Source organism: Sceloporus undulatus, chromosome 1, assembly GCF_019175285.1.
Source record: "Sceloporus undulatus isolate JIND9_A2432 ecotype Alabama chromosome 1, SceUnd_v1.1, whole genome shotgun sequence".
Lineage (NCBI taxonomy): Eukaryota > Metazoa > Chordata > Lepidosauria > Squamata > Phrynosomatidae > Sceloporus > Sceloporus undulatus.
This window is the reverse complement of record NC_056522.1, coordinates 14,902,600-14,925,239: the sequence shown is the minus strand read 5'-3', so window position 1 is coordinate 14,925,239 and position 22,640 is coordinate 14,902,600. Positions and strand designations below refer to the sequence as shown.

The following is a 22,640-nucleotide window of genomic DNA, read 5'->3' as shown; positions in this document are numbered from 1 at the left end:
ATAACACTGAGACCTTATCCCATTTTTCTTCATGTTGTTGCTGGGTTCTGTTATGTTTAGCCATCGAAATCATATCTAGAATGGCCAGCTCGTTCAGCTTTAACACCCATTCTCCTACGGTTGGAGTCTTATTAGATTTCCAATACTGAGCCCATTTCAATCGCGCGGAGTTAATCATATAATAGAACGCTCTGCTCATCTTGTATCAAGTTATCCTGAATACCATCTGTTATGTTTAACAAAAATAATTCTGGACTCAAAGGTATATTCTTCTTTAAAGTACCCACTATTTGACTATGGATCTGCTTCCAGAATTTTTGAGCATCCTTACAAGTCCACCATAAGTGGTAAAAGGAGCCTCCTTTTTCACCGCATTTCCAACAAAAGGGATTTCCATGTTTAGTAATTCTGGCAAGTCTGGTTGGAGACAAATACCACCTATACAATAACTTATAATAATTTTCTTTCAAATTATTACAGGTAGTGAAACGTAAATTTCTTTTCCATACGTTTTCCCAACTGGACATAGGTACATCTCTTTGGATATTCTGTGCCCATCTTACCATATTGGTTTTCACTGTTTCATCCCACATTTCAGTACTTAAAAGAAATGTATAAATTTTTTTAATTAGTTTGAATCTAGTACCTCTAATAATCTTATCAAATTCGGGCTGTGTATCTTCTTTATCTAATTCCTCTTTATCTCTTTTCCATTCTTCTCTAACTTGCAAGTATTTTAACCACGTAAAGTGGGGGTCTAATTTTTGTATCTCCTCTTTGGTTTTCAAAACCGCTACATTTCCAACTATTGTTAGTATGTTCTCGTATCTCAACCAATTAGTTGTTGTATTACTTTCTTTCTTATGGTACGTCTCCTGTGGGGAGGTCCATTTTGGTAAACCTTTGTAAAACAATTTTTTGTACTTATTCCAAGTGGATAGCAGAGAGTTCCTAATATAGTGTTGTTTAAATTGTCTATTATCCTTGTTGTCTGGGATGCAGGCAAAGCGGTCTTTAGGGGTTTGTTAATACAACAGGAAAAAAGAAAGAAGAGAGAAAAACTGGAAAAAGACAAAGATCTGTTTGAAAGACTGAAAATTAAAGAGCAAGAGGCTAAAAGTAGACCAGGAGATGAGGTAGTGATCAACGAATTACAATTGATTCAAAATAAGATTAATAAAAATATAACACAGGAAATTGCAGATAAAATTAAATTTAGTAAATATAATGAATTTGAAAATGCCAATAAAGTTGGAAGATGACTGGCCTATAAATTAAAAAAGAGAAAAGAGAAGAGATTAATATCAAAATTAAAAGAAGGAGAAGTCCCGATTACACATCAAGATAATTTAAAGGAAGTGATTAAGAATTATTACGAGAATTTTTACAAGGAAAAGGAACCATCTCAAGAATTAAGGGTTAATATAAGAGAGTATATAAAAGATAAAATTGGTGTTGGTTTATCTGATTCTCAGGTTAACGACTTAAATGAACCAGTTTCTGTGGAAGAACTAGAAAATGCAATAAAAAAGCTTAATGAGGAAAAAGCTCCCGGCCCCGATGGACTGTCAGGAAAGTTTTATAAAACTTTTAAAGAAGAATTAATACCCCCTCTACTAAAGATCATAAATGGCTTAGATTGGGGAAATTACCCGGAATCTTGGCGTCAATCTGTAACAACGTTAATCCAAAAAGAGGGTAAAGACCCTGAGTTAATAGAGAACTATCGCCCTATATCGTTGTTGAATATTGATTATAAGATCTTTACCACTATCCTTGCAGAGAGATTGAAAAAGAGATTAACATCTATAATTAACCCAGAACAAGCAGGATTCTTACCAAGAAGGCATTTGAAAGACAATATTAGATTAATTGTCAACGTGATAGAGTTTTTCCAGATGCATAGAAGTAGAAAATTGGGGTTAGCATTTTTGGATATTGAAAAAGCATTCGATAGTGTGAACTGGGACTTTTTAGAGATTGCAATGGATGAATGGGGTATTAAGGGTAGATATAAGAATTGGATAATGAACATATATAGTAAACAGAGTACAAGGGTTTTAGTAAATGGGGAGAAGACGGATTTAATCAGTATTGAGAAAGGAACCCGCCAGGGTTGCCCACTGTCACCTTTGCTTTTTTTTATTAGTAATAGAAATTCTTAATAATAAAATAAGAAAAGATGACAGAATACAAGGGTTGGAATTTCCAAAATATAAATTTAAACTACGTGCCTTTGCGGACGATTTGGTGATCATTCTGGAGAACCCAAAAAAATCAATTCAAATACTAGAAGGAATTTTAGAGGAATTTAGTATATTATCAGGACTTAAGGTGAATAAAAAGAAAACTGGAATTCTAACCAAAAATCTGTCTAAAAGAGAAAAAGAGGAACTTGGATCCTTAACACAGTTTCAGTTGATTAATAAAGTGAAATACTTAGGTATAACCCTGACAGAGAACAATCAAGATTTGTATAAAAACAATTATGTGCCGGTTTGGGAGAATATAAAGACAGGCTTAAGAAAATGGGCAAAACAACGATTATCTTTGTTTGGGAAGATTGCTACAATTCAAATGAAGGTTCTCCCAAAAATGCTTTTTCTGTTTCAAACATTGCCAATTGTAACAAATAAGATACCCTTTAAGAACTGGGAAAAAGATATTGTGGGATTTTTTGTGGCAGGAAAAGAAACCTAGGGTTAAACTTAAAGTACTGCAGGACACCAAGAATAGAGGAGGATTGGGCTTACCCAACTTGGAATTGTACCACAATGCATGCGCCCTAAACTGGATTAGAGATTGGATTTTGCTGGAAGATGATAAGATGGATTTCATTGAGGGTTATGGTTTAAAGCTAGGTTGGCATGCATATATCTGTTATGGAACTAACAAGCACTTTATATTTCTATACCGCTTCATAGTGAACTCAGCACACACTAAGCAGTTTACAGTGAGTTGGCCAATTGCCCCCAATAGGCGGGTACTCAATTTTACCGACCTACAAAAGGATGGAAGGCTGAGTCAACCTTGGAGCCCCGGGATCAAACTCACAACGTTGTGGCTGAAGTACTGGCATTTAATCACTGTGCCACCAGGACTCCACAACTGAGTTCTCCCAATGTAACCATTTCACATTAATCTAATCCTACCATTAGTCTTGAGCAGAGTAGAACCACTGAATCAACTGGATGTACCCTTGCATTTATAGACCTTCAACAATGGATTCAATCAGCCTAATCTAGTTGGGACTACCCAACAAGACTGGTCATGCAGTTGGACATTCTTGGATGAGGCCTAACTATTCATCATTATCTTCAATGTACCAGTTTATTCACCGGGATGGCAAAAACAGCCTCCTCCTCCTCACATAATGGAACAATAAGCAGGTACACTGACGTGATATAAAATCACTTACATAATGTTAGTATTCAATAGAAAGAAGCTGTTGCACAACTACATGTAACTACATGATGCAGATCGTTGCAAGCATTATGCAGGACCATGACCAGTGTTAACCTCCCACAGAGTACAACTGAAGAAATTACAAGAAGTGCTTCCAAACAATGTTTGTCACTACCATGACCATCACAACTGAAGCCAAGGGATGCCTGCTCCCCATGGCATCTTTATATTGCTTTATTTTAGCACCTCTTAGCTAGAATATTTCATGAATTCTAGCCCACTCTGGGACCACAACAAACTACCATTACCAGATTTTATTTTATTTTTTGTGGGTTTTTTGGGCTATATGGCCATGTTTTAGAAGAGTTTATTCCTGACGTTTTGCCTGCATCTGTGGTTGGCCACTTCAGAGTCTGAAGATGCTAATCACAGATGCAGGCAAAATGTCAGGAATAAACTCTTCTAGTACATGGCCACATAGCCCCAAAACCCCACAAAATACTATGGATGCCGGCCATGAAAGCCTTCGACTTCACATACCATTACCAGAATTCCATAGCATAGAGCCATGGCTATTCAAGCAGTGTCAAACCACATTATTTCTCCAGTGCGGATGCAGCCAGAGAAACAAGATGCTCATTGATCACAGCAACAGCCTGGAAATGGGGGGTTGTGAGAGGAGACACCAGAATTCAGTGTGTAGCACCATAACTGCAGCACTTATGCATACATAAAGGCCATTAATAAATTAAATTGGCTTCAAAATTCAGAGCACTCACTTTGCCATTCCATCTTTAACATTCTTATTCACAAGCCCCACGTAATGGTCAATTTGAGCCTGGAAAACAAAAGAAAAGAAGGAATTTACCATTTTAATGAGTTCTGAATAATATGTATTTACACATCCTACATCCCCAGCTATGATGTTTTAATAGGTGGGAAATGCTGAGGACACAAGATTGTTATCAAACATTATTTGAATTCCATCAGACCTGGGGGGAAGATTGTTGTCCATGGAAGAGACTAGGGCTTTTGTTGAAGCATACTGTACTCAGGCTTTATACGTTTAAAAAAAAAAAATCAGCAGCAAAAGTCAAATTTAACATTTTGTATACAACTGTCCTAGGCTTAATTATTGTGGTGTTTCACTATGCACCTGCCAGATCAATTCGATATTTAAGCCACCTTTAAGATGAGGGTGGGTGGGGAATAAATAATGCAGCCCTCCAGAAGCTGTTCAACATCAACTCCCAGCAACCCTCATAACTGCCAGTACAGTGGTGCCTCGGGTTACGAAATTAATTCATTCCGCGGCTAATTTCGTAACCCGAAAAACCTTCGTAACCCGAATTGCCATAGGCGCTAATGGGGAAAAAAGCCGCGGCTCTGCCGCGGCTCCATTTAAACAGCGCCGGCGTTTTTTCGTAACCCGAAAAAACGTTCGTAACCCGAAACAATAAATCCCTATGGGATTTTTTCGTATCCCGAAAAATTTGTAAACTGGGTAATTCGTATCCCGAGGTACCACTGTACTGGCTAGGGCTGCTAGGATCTGCAGTCCAACAACATCCAGAAGGCCACATGATTCCCATCCCTGATCTACAAGAAGCATATACAGTGTGCCTGCGCTATAGGAGGGCGCCCTATACAGCTTCCTGCTTATGCAGAAACCACATGACGGGAGAATGACTGGCGCCCGCGCCCACAATGCATGCACTCTCCCACACCACAAGCACGAGCCTCATTCAATTGAATGGGACTTGAGCATGCACGTTTTTTGGCTTATGCAGGGGGGAGGGTCCAGAACGGATCCCCCGTGTAAGCCAAGGGACCACTGTACAGTCTTGTGTTGGGAAGAGACTACTTCTACAGTGGACCCTTGTTATACGCTGGGGTTTGGTTCCAAGACCCTCCGTGTATAACAAAATCCGTGTATGCTCAAGTCCCATTAAAAATAATGACATAGCAAAATGGTGTCCCTTATAAAAAATGAAAAATCAAGGTAAATTTATACTTTTTTGGGACATTTTCAAACCATGTATGCTTGAATCCGTGTATAAAAAATCCATGTATAAGAAGGGCCGACTGTATTTAAGTGGACTGGTAGTTTTACAAGCTCATTCTTTCAAAACTTCAGTCTTGCCTAACCCAAAATCTCTGCCTTGTAAAGTGTCCGAAGCAGGTCATTTGAGTCTATCAGCCACAGTGCTTCCCAGCTGAGAATGTCTGCCAAGTCATGACTTGCGTAACCCCAGATGAACGCTGGAAAAGCAGCTAGATTAAGAAACTCAACAGGCAAAGAGGATGGGATTGTGCTCTGCAGTGTTTGCTCAATCAATCATTCTGTACACAACTTATTCACAATATCCCAACCAATCCAGCCACCTCTGCCGAACTGCCAGAGTATATACTACAGCATGCTCTCACCTGGTGCTTTTCATAAATAACAGGAATACTGAAGAGTGAGATCAGAGCTGGGGAAAAAACAACATAAAACAGAGTTAAGTACACAGACATGCTGAGACAAACTTTGCCATCACATAAGATGCATAAAAATCCATGCAAACACATCTTGCAAAAGGCAGACTTCATATCCTACAGTTGCAGCATATGGTGTTCACAAAGAAACTATGGGAAGTAGTGATGGCCAGAACTAAAGGCAGTACAGAATGTGCGAAGTAATACTTCCATATATGCCAATGATACGCCCAAGTAGAGGTCACTCACGTGAGTTATCTCACCATGAAACAACACTGAGCATGGCTCCTACCACTGACAAAACTAAGTACTATGATCAAATCAAATGCTGCAAGTATAATATTTGAGACTACCAACTTGGATGCTATCCCTTCCCTACTCCAAGATTTGCTACTTTTGTTTTGCTGAATTGCAACTTCTATGAACCCTAACCAGCCAGATCCAATGGTGAGGAATGCTAGAATAGCAGTCCAGTAACATCTGGAGGGTTGCATGATTCCCTCGTTGCTCCAATGCTACTGCATTTCAGTGTTTGAGCTGGAAGAACCATCTAATCCAACTCCATTGATCCAGGAATCCACCACTGAAGTACCTGTGAAAGGTGAACATCCATCCATCCATCCACCCATCCCGTTTAAAAACTTCAGATGAAAAAAAGTCCACCACCTTTGACAGAGTCTATTCCACTGTTGAACATCTCAAGGTTAAAGACAATTCTTTAGGTATCTAAAGATGGTTATTTTCTCTCAGTTTTTTCCCTTCGAGGTTAAACATACCCAACTCTCTTAACCATTCATCATATTTAGCTTCCAGACCTTTCAGCATCTTGGTCACCATCCCTGAACACATTCCAGCTTGCCAATATCCTTCTTAAACTTTGGCGGCCACATGTGGTCACAGTGTTTCAGGTGATGTATGGCCAAAGCAGAATAAAGTGGTACTATTATGTCCCTTAATATGGACACTATACGTCTGATAAATCTGCCTAGAAGTGCATTGGCCTTTTTGCCCTTGTTTCCTACTGTGGATTCATGCTAAGCTGGCAGTCTACTAAAATGCCTAGCTTCTTTTCACATGTACTGCTGCTAAATTAGATATCACCAATTTGATATTATGTGCATTTTCCTGCACAAATGTAATGTGTGGGAGTAAATGCCTTCAAGTCACGTGTTGACTTATGGCAACCCTATAAATTTCATAAGATTTTCTTAGGCAAGGAATATTCAGAGATGATTTGGCAGTTCCTTACTCTGAAATATAACCTACAGCCTTCACTGGAAGTCTCTAATCAAAGTACCAAGTACAGGGATAACTGCTTAGCTTCCAAGATCAGACTTAGCTCCCAGGATTTGGATACTTTAGGGCAGTGGTCCCCAAATTGTGCTCTTTACGGGATTTTGGACTTCAGCTCCCAGAATGCCAGACTACTGTCTGAAGCTTCTGGGAGTTGAAGACCGAAATCTCTTAAAGGGCACAGTTTGGGGACCACTGCTTTAGGGTATTTAGGCCCAGCCACATAAATATAGTACCTCACATCTATCCCTGTTGAAAATCATTTTGTAAATTTTGGCTCAGCTCTCCAATCTAGTAAGATCATCCTGATCTTCAGCGGTATTAGCATCTCCTCCCAGTTTGATGTCATTTGCTCAACAAAGCTGGACCCAGGATAGAATCCTTGCTGCCTTTGTTGGGTAACACTAGAAAACAGATATTGGATATCAGTTAGTGCAACATGAAAAAGAGAACCACTTACCCAGTATCAGCAGTGTCAGACCATTGAACAAGGCACCAACGTAAGTGAACACCCACATCAACACTGCGAACTGAAAAAGAGCAAGATTGCTGAATGAGAACACAGGATATGGACGCTCTAGTTAGATCTGGAGCAGACCTGTACAATCACTGCTGGTGGCCAACATGTCAAAAAGTCTTCCATGCTCTCTGTCCACATGTCCATGGCTGCATGGAGACTCCCCATATGATGGGAACACAGAAGCACAGTAAGCCATCATTGGAAACAGAAAGTGGGAAAACCTATGAGGATGTTATTTCCAGTAGCATCTCCATGGCAACTGTATCCACTCCCCTCCATTTGTAGATGGCCTTCATTAAAATGACTCTTCTGAAGGAAATGCTGAACAGTCAAGCAGCAAAAGGGTAACACTTCAACCTCGGTATGTCAGGGATAATTATAGCCAAAAGGACTTGTAACAGGATCCGCAGCCTGTTCCTCTAAGGTTTCCCTGGGTCAGGCCAAGTGAAGAATGAGGAAAGACTCACAGCATTTCACACCTGTTCTGTCTCCCTGTGGTTCAGGTGACCATTTCTACACCAAACAGGTTCAAGGTCTGCAGTGGTGAAAGAGATGAGTGTGGCAGACTCAACCTCCCCAACCCCCACTCCATAGTCAGACTAGGGCACAATATCTGTGCTATTTTCATGTGGGTAAGGTCACCCTGAGGTAGCATTCACACCACATCGATATCATCACATGGGGACTATTTCATTAGCAGATGCCCTCCAAGCAGAAAGGGATAGCATGCATCACACAGGACAAAGCCACCCCAAACATTAAGTTGCTGCACTGTGATAAAATATCTGCTCTGCTAATTACTGCTTTGTAAATGAAAATTTAGGAGGCACTTCACCCATACTAGTCTGAACTACTCCACTTCTCTCTACACCTACAGCACTCACTATCTTAGTTGTAAAAGCTTTTAAATCTGTTTTTAACTTATTATTGCTACTTAAATAAGTTTTAGCTTATTTAATTATTCTATTATTTTAAAACTTGTCACTTGTTAGTAACAGTATTAGTAATCAGTAGTTAGTAGTAGTAATACCACCACTTACAGGTTCTCTCCCCATAACCAGACACTACTATGGGCTCTTATTTGTGTTCCCTCATATTTCGAGTGGGGTCAGCACTCAATTGCTGTCTTTGGTACTTTGTGATAGTGCTTAAGGATGACTTAACATCAGAAGGGAGGAAGTTGGTTGTGTATCATCTTCACATAAGTAGCAGTCAGGTCTGCCATATGTGCAGCTCTCCTAAATAAAGTCAAACCACTAGTTCCGCTAAATCCAGAGGGTCTGTAAAATCTATGGAAGGCATCTCTTTTGGTCCAGCGTACTGGTAACTTTTGATCTAGAACATACAAGACTGGTTATGGGAAACCATAGATGAATAGCCAACCTCAAGGAGCCAAAGCTGACAGGAAAGAGCTTGGATATACAGTGCACCTGTGTCATATGCGGGCGCGCTTTACGCGGACTTGAGCTTATACGTGCAGGGCAGCGGGTCCCATTCAACTGAATGGGCACACACGCCCATTGCGCCCCACGCGCTGCCGCCCCGCCCCACACGAGCCCCATTGTTTCCAATGGGGCTTGAGCATAGGTGGAATTCGCCTTACGTGGAGGGGGCCAGAACGGATCCCCCGCGTAAGGAGAGGGCGGACTGTATTACCTCTCTGGACAAAAACACCTGAAATGCCCCCAGTCAGCATGATTATAAACTGGGGAATTATGGCAGCTGTTGTCTCTAAAAATTTTACTCTTCCAAGCTCTGATCTAAGAGGTATGTTTTATCGTATGGTTAATTGCTGACGTAGATGAGGCATGAGAAGACTATTGTTTTGTAGTCAGGCTACTGTACCTGAGAAATGAAAAAGGCTACTTAAACATTGCTAAGGCAGGAGGCACAACCCTAATAGCTCACAAACAGATCAGAGAAGGTAAGTCAATCCACTTGTCAAATAACTGAGAACAGGGCAAGGGAAGAAAACTTGATGGAAGTGCTAGATCACCAATGTGTGAATTCCCAGCCTGTATGCCTCCCACTGCTAGTCTAAGGGCAAAATATTCAATAGGGGTTGTCTTATCAAATGGTCTAAAATCATGCTCGCACAACTGTTCATAAAGTATTTATGTTCTAGCATTACAGGTGTCAGGTGTGCATGCTTGAAGAAACCAGGAAACAGGATAGCATTCTGACCAAGTATTTAGCATTTCTAAACCATCCTACCCCTTCGCTACCAATTGTCAAATATATCAGGATACAAAGAGGAGTTGATAAATTCAGCTGGAGTAAAACTCCCAAAGAGCTTAATCAGAAGACTATGGCTAAGCACGTCTAGATCTCCCATCTACTGGATGGGAGACAACCTGGGAATCCCTCATCTACTGCTCTGAATCACAGGGTAGAAGACTATATGTTCTAAATGAAGGCTATTGTCTCCCAGACTGACAAATTATCTAATATTCTAGCAGAAGACGATGGCTCCTGCCATTTCAGAGGAAACAAGTTTCACATGTCAGATGCACTTGCAAAGCAAGTTTGATCTCTTGAATGCAAGACGGAGGAAGATGGACAGAGGACTCAACATTACAACTGTGGGGAGAATTAAAGAGTATGGGGAAAACAGAGGTTTAGCCAAGTTCTGCATCATGTGAGAAATTATTTCTTCTCTGTCTCCCAGTTCTAGTTGCCAATAATAATAATAATAATAAAAAAAATGGAAACCTATATTCACATAGCCAGGTTATCAGATGGCATACAAACAATGTAAAAATAAAACTTATGCAATCCAAAGAAACAAAGAAGAATCTTGCAAGTAACTAGGCCTTCACTGTTTTCCATTACAAATATAATATTTGGATAATGCTATTTTAGAATAAGAATACTGCTTGTCACCAACCAAGGGAAATACTTCCTGCTTCCACTTGTGTTTGTAAGTGGGTAACCTCTCTTTTGTATTACAGCTAACAGAAATCACAGCTGCATACTACAAGCTTTAAGCTGTAAGTAACCAACAACTAACCACTATAAACACACTGTTAAGTATCCAGTGGCAGAAAGAAAGGATTTAGAAATACAACATAGATTTGTCAGATCTGATGCAGACATAGAAAAAGTACAAAATGAGATGCCACTGGGTACAGAGATCTATTAGTGTGAATCCTGCTCTTCCAAGACCCCTAGTCCTGCAGTTTTTAATGGTTGCAAAGATATGCCTATAAAGGTAAATTTGAAAACATCCAAAAGACAGAATGCTCATTAGAGTCTTGAGAAATCTAATCAACTGTACCATATAGCCCACTTCAGCAAACCCAACCATAGTTCAAGACAGGTCATGTCCACAACTATGTATTCTAGCTTTTAAGGTGCCACAAGGTACTGATGTTTTTGTTGCAACTGACTCAGTCAGGGTTACCCTCCTAAAAATAGAAAGCTGTTTACCTTGGCTTGATCTATGTATGACTGACTAGAAAGAAACATCCAAATGCTGACTTCATCTCTGAAAATAACTTAAATGGCCAACTGGCACGTGTATGCCATTCTGGATGCATTTCATGAATACACAATTACAGTGGTACCCCGGGATACGAATTACCCAGCTTACGAATTTTTCGGGATACGAAAAAATCCCATAGGGATTTATTGTTTCGGCTTACGAAGGTTTTTTCGGGTTACGAAAAAACCTCGGCGCTATTTCGCCACCGGAGGGCAGCAGAGAGCTATTTTTTCCATTAGCGCCTATGGCAATTCAGGTTACGAAGGTTTTTCGGGTTACGAAATTAGCCGCGGAACGAATTAATTTCGTAACCCGAGGTACCACTGTACTGTATGTTGGAGTAAGAAGCTCACCTTGGTCACTGCAGGCCATACCATAATTTGATAAAATGATGTTAATTTCCACTTCAGCAGCACTGCAGATTCAGCAAGCCCTACCCTGATCCTCAAAATACAGGGACTCAGGATTAGTTGTTATGGTAAGCATGACAGAGTTACCCGTAACAGCAAAGCTGGGAGCCCCTGACATTTGATCCACTTGGCAAGACTTTTTAAGGCAGCTGTTGGTTAGTCCAGGGGTGGATGTAACATTAGTCTTTTTAAAAAACTTTTCTTCCCCCCCCCCCCCACCAAAAAAACAAACCTAGAACTAGATCCACAGATGAGAGTCCAATGCAAAAAGGTGGAACAGAGGGACTTCTGTACACTTCTAGTTAAGGCCAAGCTATACTCCTGTTTTGTCCACAAGTTATTTAATCCAACAAGGAGGGGAGTCTACTTGTTTTTACTGAACAACTGGGTGTTAGAAACTCTTGACATTGTAAATCACCTAGAGATCTAATGGTACCACTGACCATATCCACTGGGGTTTGGTTCCACATGTGGATACCAAAATCCGTGGATGTGCAAGTGCCATTAAATACAATGGCATAGTAAAATGGTGTCCCTTATATAATATGGCAAAATTAAGATTTGCTTTTTGGAATTTATAAATGTTTGAATATTTTCAAGCCGTGAATGCTTGGATCCGTGGATCCATTAAGAAGCCAAGCCCTTCCCCTCCAGTCCATCTGCCTTGGTCCAGGCCTCGGAGGTGGAGAAGATCTGTTGGACCTGATCCTATTCCCCACCACCACTCCCTTCTCCTTTTGTGTCGTGTCTTTTTAGATTGTAAGCCTGAGGGGCAGGGAACAACAACAACAAATCCATGTATAGGGAGTGCCAATGGTACGTGCCTATGCTGCACTAGTCTCTTTGAAGTAGAAAACTGACATCTTTCAAGTCATTCCTAATATAGATAATGCAGACACAAGTGGTAGGGGAAGGCTTCCTCCCCACAAGCCACAGCTTCCCTTGGCCCTTATTTCTCCTCCATTTCTCCTTCAGAAAGGTGACCAGGAGTGGTATCTCATTACTTTCTGTCACCACAGTAAAGGAAAAACTGAGGGAAAACAAGATATTTGAGAGGGGTGTGTCTATGCACAGATTTTGGGAAGTTCAGAGGGACTGGTGGAGGGTTTCAGGGACTGCAAAAATGTGATCCAGTGTCCACATGCAGCCTATAGGAACCACATGCTCCCTTCCAATACAGACCATTTTCACACATTCATCACTAATGACACAGAAGCCAGAATCTGGCATTTTATATTTGTTCCTTATATTTCTATACCACCTTTCTAAAACCAGGGAAGGTGGTATAAATACTTCCCAACCCCACCTAGAGTCAGATAATGATATAGAAGAAACATGAAAAGCAACACCAAAAAAACCAAGTTTTTAGGCTACAGTATAATTAAAATAACTGCATCAATATCCTTCTGAAAACAAAGACAGCAGTGACAAATTTCAACTCTAGAATCACAGAATCATAGAGTTGGAAGAGACCACATGGGCCATCCAGTTCAACCCCCTGCCATGCAGGAACTCACAGTCAAAGCATTGCCAACAGATAGCCATCCAGCCACTATTTAAAGACCTCCAAAGGAAGAGACTCTACAGGGAATACATTCCAGAGATTGGGTCTGAAGGGAAATCTTTTTCTCAAGTGTAAGCAATTGAATCTCCACAAGGACTCCCTTCAAAGTGAAGTCACCTGATCATCTTAAAATCAACCACGTTAATACTGAGACATGTTATCTTTCAAGACAGCCTGTGCTCAAGCCATTTAGAGCTTTAAAGGTTGAAATCAACATCATGGACTGAATTCAGAAACAATTGGCAAATACTGCAGTTTTTCAGTAACTGAGAGGTGTGATTTCAATACTATAAAATAAAATACTATATAAAAAACCAGGACAAAGATGAATGGATAAATAAATAAATGTGGAATTAATTATTATACATCACAATAGCCAATGCCTTTAAATTTGGGTTAGGGAGATTCATGAAAGAAGTCCATTTAATGCAGACAGAAATGGTGGATCTCTTATCTGTGAGCCAAATATGTTTCAAGGCATTTTTGGAGCTTCACTTTTGGAGCTCTTCAGACTCATCTGACTGCCAGCAAACTTCTCAATGGCTTTTCATGTAGGAAAGGTTAGGAGAGGGATGACTGGACAACAACCCCTTCCTTGCTGAGAAATGGTGGGGGGATGAGAGGTGGTCCCGCTCACCACCAGTATGAAGTCCCAACAAGACTGATCCAGGATGCCAACTTTCTGATGCCTGGTCTCCTCTTTACTAAAATAGCAGAACAATACATTTCTAGAGTACCAGAATATGCGTAGCAACCTGTTGCCTTCAAGCCCCAATGATGGATCTTGCTGGCTGGTACGGAAACAGGATGTTAGACTAGGGAGACTTTTAATCTCATACAATAGAACTCTTGATTGTCTTAGGCTTCAATCAATGAAAAGGGAATAAAAAGTATAAAAGTCCTAGTAAAGATTTATTTTTAATTTCAATTCGTTTCAACTTCCATAGATTACTTCCTCCCCCCCCCCCCCCGGGCTACATTTTATGTTCAGATCCCTTTGATGTTTATGCTGCTGAATGCTGGCTCAAGAATAAAGCAGAGAAAGATAAGAAAATGAACTCATCCCAATTAGAAAACATCAGCAAATGTACCAACTCAGAAAACTGAAATTCCAAAACCCAAAAGTCACCAATTAGTAACTTCAGCCACACAAAATCAACAGAGCAAAACAGATAGCCACCAGTCAATAATTACACAAGAATACCAGGCAGTGACAGATGCTTTCTGATAAGGAGACAGTTGATCCTTCAGCTCTGCCAAATCTATGCCTGTTAATGACTGCTACAGAAGTGTTTGTACTGACAAAGGAAAACAGTGTTCAAGCCATCACCAACCCCACCTCTCAGCTGGAACACTTCAGTGCAAGGAGTTGCAAAGTTGTTGCTCTTCCTATCAACACCCTGAACTAACCACTGGTCCTGACTTCTCTTTTCTGTTGTTGCTGTTAACCTCGAGTCAATCCCAACTCAAGTTGATCCTGTGGATGAGACTATCTTCCACTGCTCTGCTTAGGTGCTGTAAATTCATACTTGTGCTTTCCTTAATAGAGTCCATCCATCTAGCATGGGGTCTACCTCTCTTTCTACATCCCTCCACCTTTCCTAGCATTATTGTCTTTTCCAGTGAGTCATTCTGTCTCATGATATGACCAAAGCACAACAACCTCAACTTTATCATCTTGACTTCTAGGGGTACTGATCTGTTCTAGGTCCCATTTGTTTGTCTTTTTGGTTGTCTATAAGATTCCCCAGCACCACATCTTAGATCATACCCTACTGCTGCTGCTGCAAATGACAGAATAGTTTCATTTTGTTTTACATAGTAATGAAATCATTGTTTTAATCGTACAGTAATGCTTTCTTTCATATAGGTATTTAAAAAATATTGCATTGTTTTAACCTGCTTTGAAACATGTATTTTCACTAAAAACTTTGATGTCTAATGATTTTATCCCATTTGTATATGCACATGGTCTTTAACTGGGTTTCTGCTGTTGTTGTTATTTGCTGTCAAGTTGACTTCAACTTATGGTGACTCTGAGTTTTAAAAAATCCAAGAAGTTGGAATGTTTTACTGCAATTTGTGTTTCCTGCAATAACTGTGGTAAGCCACAATCGTAGCCTATCAACCCAGCGTGGGGATCTGGGTGCAGCATAAACATGCAGGCACCCCACTTTTTCCTGCTCTCAGCTCACCTCCACTCATGTTCTCTAGATTTCCTGCAAGAAAGAAGTCTCTGAATCCCTCCTCACAAAACAGTCTGGGCAGCTTTATGACTGGGAGGCCTCTGCCCTTTTAACTTTTTCTTGGCTTATGTATGTTGTATGCCTTCAAGTCATTTCTGACTTATGGTGACTCTATCATGGGGTTTTCCTGGTGAGATTTGTTCAGAAGTTTGCCATTGCCTTCTCCCAAGGCTGAGAGTGTGTGACATGCTCAAGGTCACCCAGTGGATTTACATGGCTGAGATGGGATTCAAACCCTGGTCTCCAGCGTCATATTCCAGTGTTCGAACTACCACATCACACTGGCTCAAAAAAGGATCAGGCTCACCAGGCTCTTAACCACCAGGCCAAGCCAGTGGTTTCCTTAGGAAATTAACTGTTAGTTAAAGCTGAAGGAGAATAACCAGCCACAGCAATGGTTCAAGTTGCATTTCCAGGATCACTAAGCCCAGGAAGTGTGCCCCTTCAGTTATCTGGGTTGTGGCTCCTACGTCCACTAGTTGGTGCATAAGACCACTGAGGAAGAAACTTAGCATTTCAACCAGGGCTATTGTAACTGTAAAAAATCATTACATTGCTTCAACCCTCCACAGACCCCTGTGAGGACACTGCAGGGGGGGGGGCAGGGGGGCATCAACCACTGGTTAGAACCACTGCTGTAGATAATTAAATTTTAACAATAACGTTTTGTGACTTTTTACTTACATATGTTTGCATTTGTACCTGTTTTAATTTATGTAAACTGCCTTGACTCTCATTTCTGGTAGAAAGGTGGGATACAAACAGCTTCATTTATATACCGCTTCATACTGAACTAGAAGTGTCTAAGCGGTTTACAACTATAAGCTAATTGCCCCCAACAACCTGGCTACTCATTTTAGTGACCTCGGAAGGATGCAAGCCTGAGTTTTTTGCTGGTATTGAACTCGCAATCTTATGGTTTTGAGTGAGTGGCTGCAGTACAGGCATTTAACCACTGCGCCACTAGGGCACAGATTAATTGAACAACTGTGGTTAAAACACTCTGGCCTCGCATTTCTAGAGTTGGAAAACTGAGGTCAACTGAACAGTCTGTGGTAGCTTTACCTAGTGAATCTCTTTAACCTCTTACAGGTTAGCTGCACTAAGTTAAAGATTCAGATACCACTCAATGGCTATTACTGTATTAGTGACATATGCATGGATAAGTCCCACTATGCACATAGGGTGAATTATTCATCATAGTGCAATAGATATATTTTGCAGACAGCAGCAGAAGTCAAGCGGCACATACAAGAAGACCATGCATTGCAGCTGAACTCTGAGATTGCAGAGTGCACACTGGGATTGCAAACTGTGTGTTGCCACAATGGCACCCACTCATTGACATGCACTGTGCAATGCTGCTGTTCTGCACTGGTGTTATGTAGGGCTGGCAAAGCATATCTCCGCATGCAGATATTTACACTATGCTGCAGGGTGTTGGATTTCAGCCAATGAAATGCAACTGTTTTTGCCGATGGACCAAAACTGTCAAGCTCCTCATGTTTGTTCCCACTTTCTGTGTTATCTGTGGCCAGGTCTTACCACATTTTAAAAAAACATTTGAAGGTACATGCTCTGTAATCCATGTTTAGGCTACATTTTAAATCCAAATAGCCAGTCCTTCCAAGTGATTTCAGTGAGCTTTTGTACTAATAAATCGATGGACCTCATTTAGCAGACAGCAAAGAAAAAAAGTTTTTTTAAAAATATGTATTCTTAATATATAACGGCCATTTCAACTCTAACAGGCCCCTCACTGAGAAAATGGTCAACACCCACAAGATTTTATTTTATTTTATTATTTATTTATTTTGTATTTCAGGGCATTTTTGTGAAAAAACTTGGTTATATAAAAACCTTGGGATGTGAGCAAAAATTTTCTTCAAAAAAGACTTTTCTGTGAAAAAAAACCCCTAAGTTTTGTGCACAATTTGTTTTCTTTTAAAAAAAATGTGTCAAAGAAAAAAAAAGATTTTTAAAAATGCACAAAACTTCATATTGTCTTGCTCAGGAAGCAGAAAAATACTGAAATTCCATGCAAGAACCAAATAAAGATTTATATTGCCTATCACACACTCAAATAGATAAGGCTTAGTTTCCATTTTGGTAATCAGTATGTATCTAGTTATGCCACAAACTTCAGATTTCATTGGGGGAGTCACTGGCCTATACCCAAATGCTAATCTGAACTGAAACAGAGCAGTTAAAATCAATGCTAAATGTCATCAGGTAAATCTTACTGATCCAATTGAGTCTGCATGGACTAGTGACTGGTAATGTTGGTCCATGGCATATGCATATTTGTGCTCACAGAATGGCAAGAAGTGTTCTAATGTACAACTTATACTGCTCCAATATGCTGTTACAGGCATATTATATCACATTACATAACATTATATTGCAAGTTATGCACAGGTAACAATTAGGTCTGATGCGCTTTTCGAAATACTGTAAAGTCCTTACTGACATAAAACATATCACATAAATTTTGGATAACTGATTGAACTCAGGTATGTAGTTTGCCAAAATACCGTCACCCTTCCGTTTTCATGGACTTGGAGTCCGCATCCCTCGTCCGTTTGCAGGCAACAAATGGAGGGGGACAAAATGGGGTACGCACCACCATTCAAGCCAATTGGGCTTAAATACTGGCGATTTTTCAGTTTTTGGGAGGGGTCCAGAATGGATCCCCCATGAAAACGGAGAGGTGACTGTACAATTCTGAATACATGTGAAAAAGCATATATGAAGGATCTGAAGAGCACCATCCTTCAGTTCAAATTACAGTGGACCCTTATTATATGCTGGGGTTTGGTTCCAAGGTCCCCCGTGTATAACAAAATCCGTGTATGCTCAAGTCCCATTAAATATAATGACATAGCAAAATAGTGTCCCTTATAAAAAATGGAAGATCAAGGTAAATTTATCCTTTTTTGGAACATTTTCAAACCGTGTATGCTTGAATCTGTGTATAAAAAATCCGTGTATAAGAAGGGCTGACTGTATACTACTCTACTGATGATCAAGTCTTCAGAAATTAAAAAAAAAAAAAGCATCCAAGTAATTTTTCTCTTTCTGAAGCACTTTCTACGTGCTCCACAGCATATAAACCTGCATAGTTATATAAGGTGTTTGCAGTGTTCAAGATCAGCCAAGTTGTACCAAAAGAGCTGGAAAGGCACTGGAGATTATATTCTAGTCCAAGAGAGGAATGAATATTTTACTGACAGTCAAACGGATTTTTTTTAATAGCAGAGGAATTTTTTTTGGCTGTATTCTACAGTTGAATCCATGCCTTTTATCCAAATAGGTTGAGCAAAGTGCAGCTCAAATAAAAATAACTATCAACAAACTAAATAAGAAAGCATTTGCACCAGGGAGGTGATTGAGACCAATAAAAATTAATGTATGCCACTGGTTTGTGCAACTCTCACCACAAAAATGATTTCAGATGTTTTTCTGTGCAGTGATGGCATTCTGTATTAGAAAATGTCTTGCACAGCAAACAGTTGTTTTGAATAAACCTAAGTAATCTAAAGGCAATGCATGGTGGGAGGCAGAAGAACAGATACCCATGCTTGGCCATAGTATCTGCATTGCATGATGTTGAATGTATCTGAATGATGCATTCATGTACAGCGCAACCACAGAAACAAAAGCAAGGATCAGGAAACTGGTGGCCTTCCTGCTATTATTGGACTAGAAGTCCCAGCAGCCCTAGCCAGCATAACAAATGGCAAGAAATACTGGGAACTGCAGAAACAGTAACAGCTGGAATGACAACACAATTATTACCCCTGAACAAAAAGAACACTGCCCTTCCCATACAGAACCACCTATGCATCATGTAAGTCATGAACATGTCCACATGTATATATTCCCATTCCATTCTCTCCTCTGGAAATCTCTTTTCATTGTAAAAATTAGTAGTGATATAATCCGACATAAAATTATCCATCTCTGCTTATCCTCAATAACATCTTTAAAGCAAGAATTCAGATACATAGCTGTATTAATCTGGAGTATCAGTATGAAAAGGGATCTTGTAGCACTATTGAGACTACCTGAGAGAAAGAAGTTGTAGCATTAAGCTTCCTGAGACCAAGGGTACTTCCACAGATGCATTTATTAAGTCTATGAAAACATATGCTACAACTTATTTCACCCAGTCTCAAAGAACTGATCCATCATGGGAATGATTGGGGATGGCCTATCAACCAGTAGTTATACATCAAGGTGAGGGAAGTGCAGATAGGCTCAATACCTCTAAGTATTCATTACCTGAAAAACCCATAGAACTTCCTGAATTAGGAACAAAGAAAGTTGCCTCATTGGTCTATTGGTCCATCTAGGTTAGTACAGTATTCTCTGCTCTTACTGGCCACAGCTATCTGAAGTTTCAGGAAAGACCTGTTCCTAAGTCCATTTCTGGTGTCACCTAGCAGTCTTTCATCCAAGCACTAACTGGGCCCAACCTTACTCAGCTTTCAAAATCAGATGAGATCAGGTGTGCTCAGGATGATATGTTGGTCCATGTCATTTTCTCCAATCCTACAGCTAGATATAGCTGTAGATGGCTCTGCAGGCCAATTCAGGTTTACTGTCACAGGTTTACTGTAACATTCATACTCTAGAACAGTGGTTCTAAACCTTCCTAATGCCACAACCTTCCTCATGTTGTGGTGACCCCCAACCATAAAATTATTTTCATTGCTACGGTGTCTCGGTTCCTAAGACCATTGGAAATATGTGTTGTCTGATGGTCTTAAGCAACCCCTGTGAAAGGACTGTTCGATCTCCCAAAGGGGTCGCAACCCACAGGTTGAGAACCAGTGCTCTAGAAAGAGAAAGGAAGCAACTTACCTTTAGAGAATCCACTAAGTCATCCACTAAGAAGAGGCGCCTGAGCTCTTTGACCGTTTTATTGAAGTGGCCGAGCACAAAATTGCTGTATTTTTGGACAAGCTCATCAGACACAGCAACATCTTTATCCAAGTAAGCCCTGGAAGAGGAAAAATGCCATTCATGAGACGCTGTTTGGCTACAGAAGCTTTTTAAACTCTCCAAATTTTCAGTCAAAGAACGAGGGAAACAACAGGAAAGTCAGAGTTCCCAAGAAACCTACAGATGAACAAGCTTTAAGCATGGACCATTCTCTAAATCAGGCACAGAAGAGAAGCTGCAGCAGCTAAAGGCTTTTTGTTTTCTATTTCTAAGAACTGGCATGATTAGTTAATTAAGCTGCAATTAAATGGAAGAAACAAAGCCTGATCATGTAAAGCTGACTAGGCAAAGGGCAAACAAATAACACTGTGCCCTTTGAACATTAAAAGAAAGACTTAGCAAATGAAATCCAATGTCTTTTTGTTGGCTAAACAACAGGAAAACATATTTTACCCATTTCCAAAGAAGGCCCTGATAGTCATATTATTATTATCATCATCATCATCATCCTTTATTTATAAAGCGCTGTAAATTTATGTTGCCTTTTATTTGACACCTCCAACTTCAAAGACCTGAATAAATATACTTCACAGATAAGCAGCTTTTTACATCCCACTTTTATTCCTCTAACCCAGGGGAAGACAACTGCTGATGCCTAGGGAAAGAACTTGGAGGGCTGTACCCTCCATTATACCCTCCCATAAAAAAATCAAAAGATATCTGCTTCCAAATGCCTCTAAAGGACATGGATGCACTTTTGCCATGTTTTTAGGTTCCTTCGGGGGCATTTTAAGCCCAGAAGAGGCCTTTTTAGGCCAAAGTAATTAAGTGGTAGTCTCTTTCCCTTCACTGCCCAGTTCAAGAAAGGCCTTACTTGGGCTTAAATTGCCTGCATGTGCCCTACACTTTGCCCCACTTTAACCCATGGATAAAAATTCCAGTAGACATAGACAAAACTAAGTCTCTACCCAACCTTCATTCACTCCCCTCCCAAACATCTTAAAATGGAACTTGAAGAACTGAAACCAGAAGAACTGGAGATTTGGAAGCATGGAATCATAGAATCATAGATGTTTATCACACTATGCTCTTAAAGAGGTACTGTACTATTCCAGTGTGACTCCTCTAGCAGCCTCCTGTTGCATGCTGGGATTGGCAGTTTTAAGGAGCTGAACTTCTCTGCCTGAGAATTCTAAATACCCCTCCTTAAAACTGCCAATCCCAGCATGCAACAGGAGGCAGCTAGAGGAGTCACACTGGAATAGTACCTCTTTAAGAGCTCGTCTGATAAACACCATAGAGTTGAAAGAGACCACAAGGGCCATCCAGTCCAACCCCCGCCATGCAGGAAATCTCAATCACAAAGGAAAAGGGGCAAATGACATCCTCTGGGCTTCACTCTAATCATTTACAAATACTGTCCAAAAACAGTCCACACATTGGGAATTGGTAGGATGGGACACCTGCATTCAATGCCGAACAGACAACTCATGACTTTGTCTAATGGAATGATCCCCTAATTTCTAAGGATGTAACAGAAAGTGCTTTTTCAACCCTTTCAATTTTCCAGCCTAAACATAACTACAGTGCTCCCTCGGGTTACGAAATTAATTCGTTCCGCGGCTAATTTCGTAACCCGAAAAACCTTCGTAACCCGAATTGCCATAGGCGCTAATGGGAAAAAAAGCCGCGGCTCTGCCGCGGCTCCATTTAAAACAGCGCCGGCGTTTTTTCGTAACCCGAAAAAACGTTCGTAACCCGAAACAATAAATCCCTATGGGATTTATTTGTATCCCGAAAAATTCGTAAGCTGGGTAATTCGTATCCCGAGGTACCACTGTATTGTTGGTTGGATATGTGCTTCCCTGTCAACTCCAATTTATGACAACCCTATCATCACAGAGTTTTCTTGGCATGATTTATTCAGAGCGGTCTGTCATTGCCTTCCTCTAAGGATGAGAGAGTATGACTTCTCCAAGGTCACCCAGTTGGTTTCTATGGCTAAGGTCTAAAATACACTGCAGAAATAATCCAATTTGAAACCACTTTAACTGTCCTTGTTCAGTGCTAGAAAATTCTGGGAGCTGTAGTTTTGTGAGACATTTAGCCTTTTCTGTCAGAGAGCTAAGGTACCACAATAAGCTACAATTCCCAGGATTCTCTATCACTGAGCCAGGATAGTTAAAGCAGTCTCAAACACGATTATTTCTGCAGTGTTTTGGACCTAAGTGGAAATTGAAACCCTGGTTTCTCAGAGCCCTGGTCCAACAGTCATACATACCATTATACCAGG

General features: G+C 40.4%; 1 protein-coding gene across 1 annotated transcript in view; it reads right to left on the bottom strand.

Annotated features, from left to right (window-relative positions):
- The window catches only part of RTN4 (reticulon 4), an 85,244-nt gene that overhangs the window by 1,713 nt on the left and 60,891 nt on the right, over positions 1-22,640 (bottom strand). Inside the window, 4 exon segments of the mRNA XM_042469319.1 lie at positions 4,185-4,243; positions 5,833-5,879; positions 7,637-7,706; positions 20,267-20,405. Of these exon segments, the coding sequence (XP_042325253.1) occupies positions 4,185-4,243; positions 5,833-5,879; positions 7,637-7,706; positions 20,267-20,405 (315 nt within the window).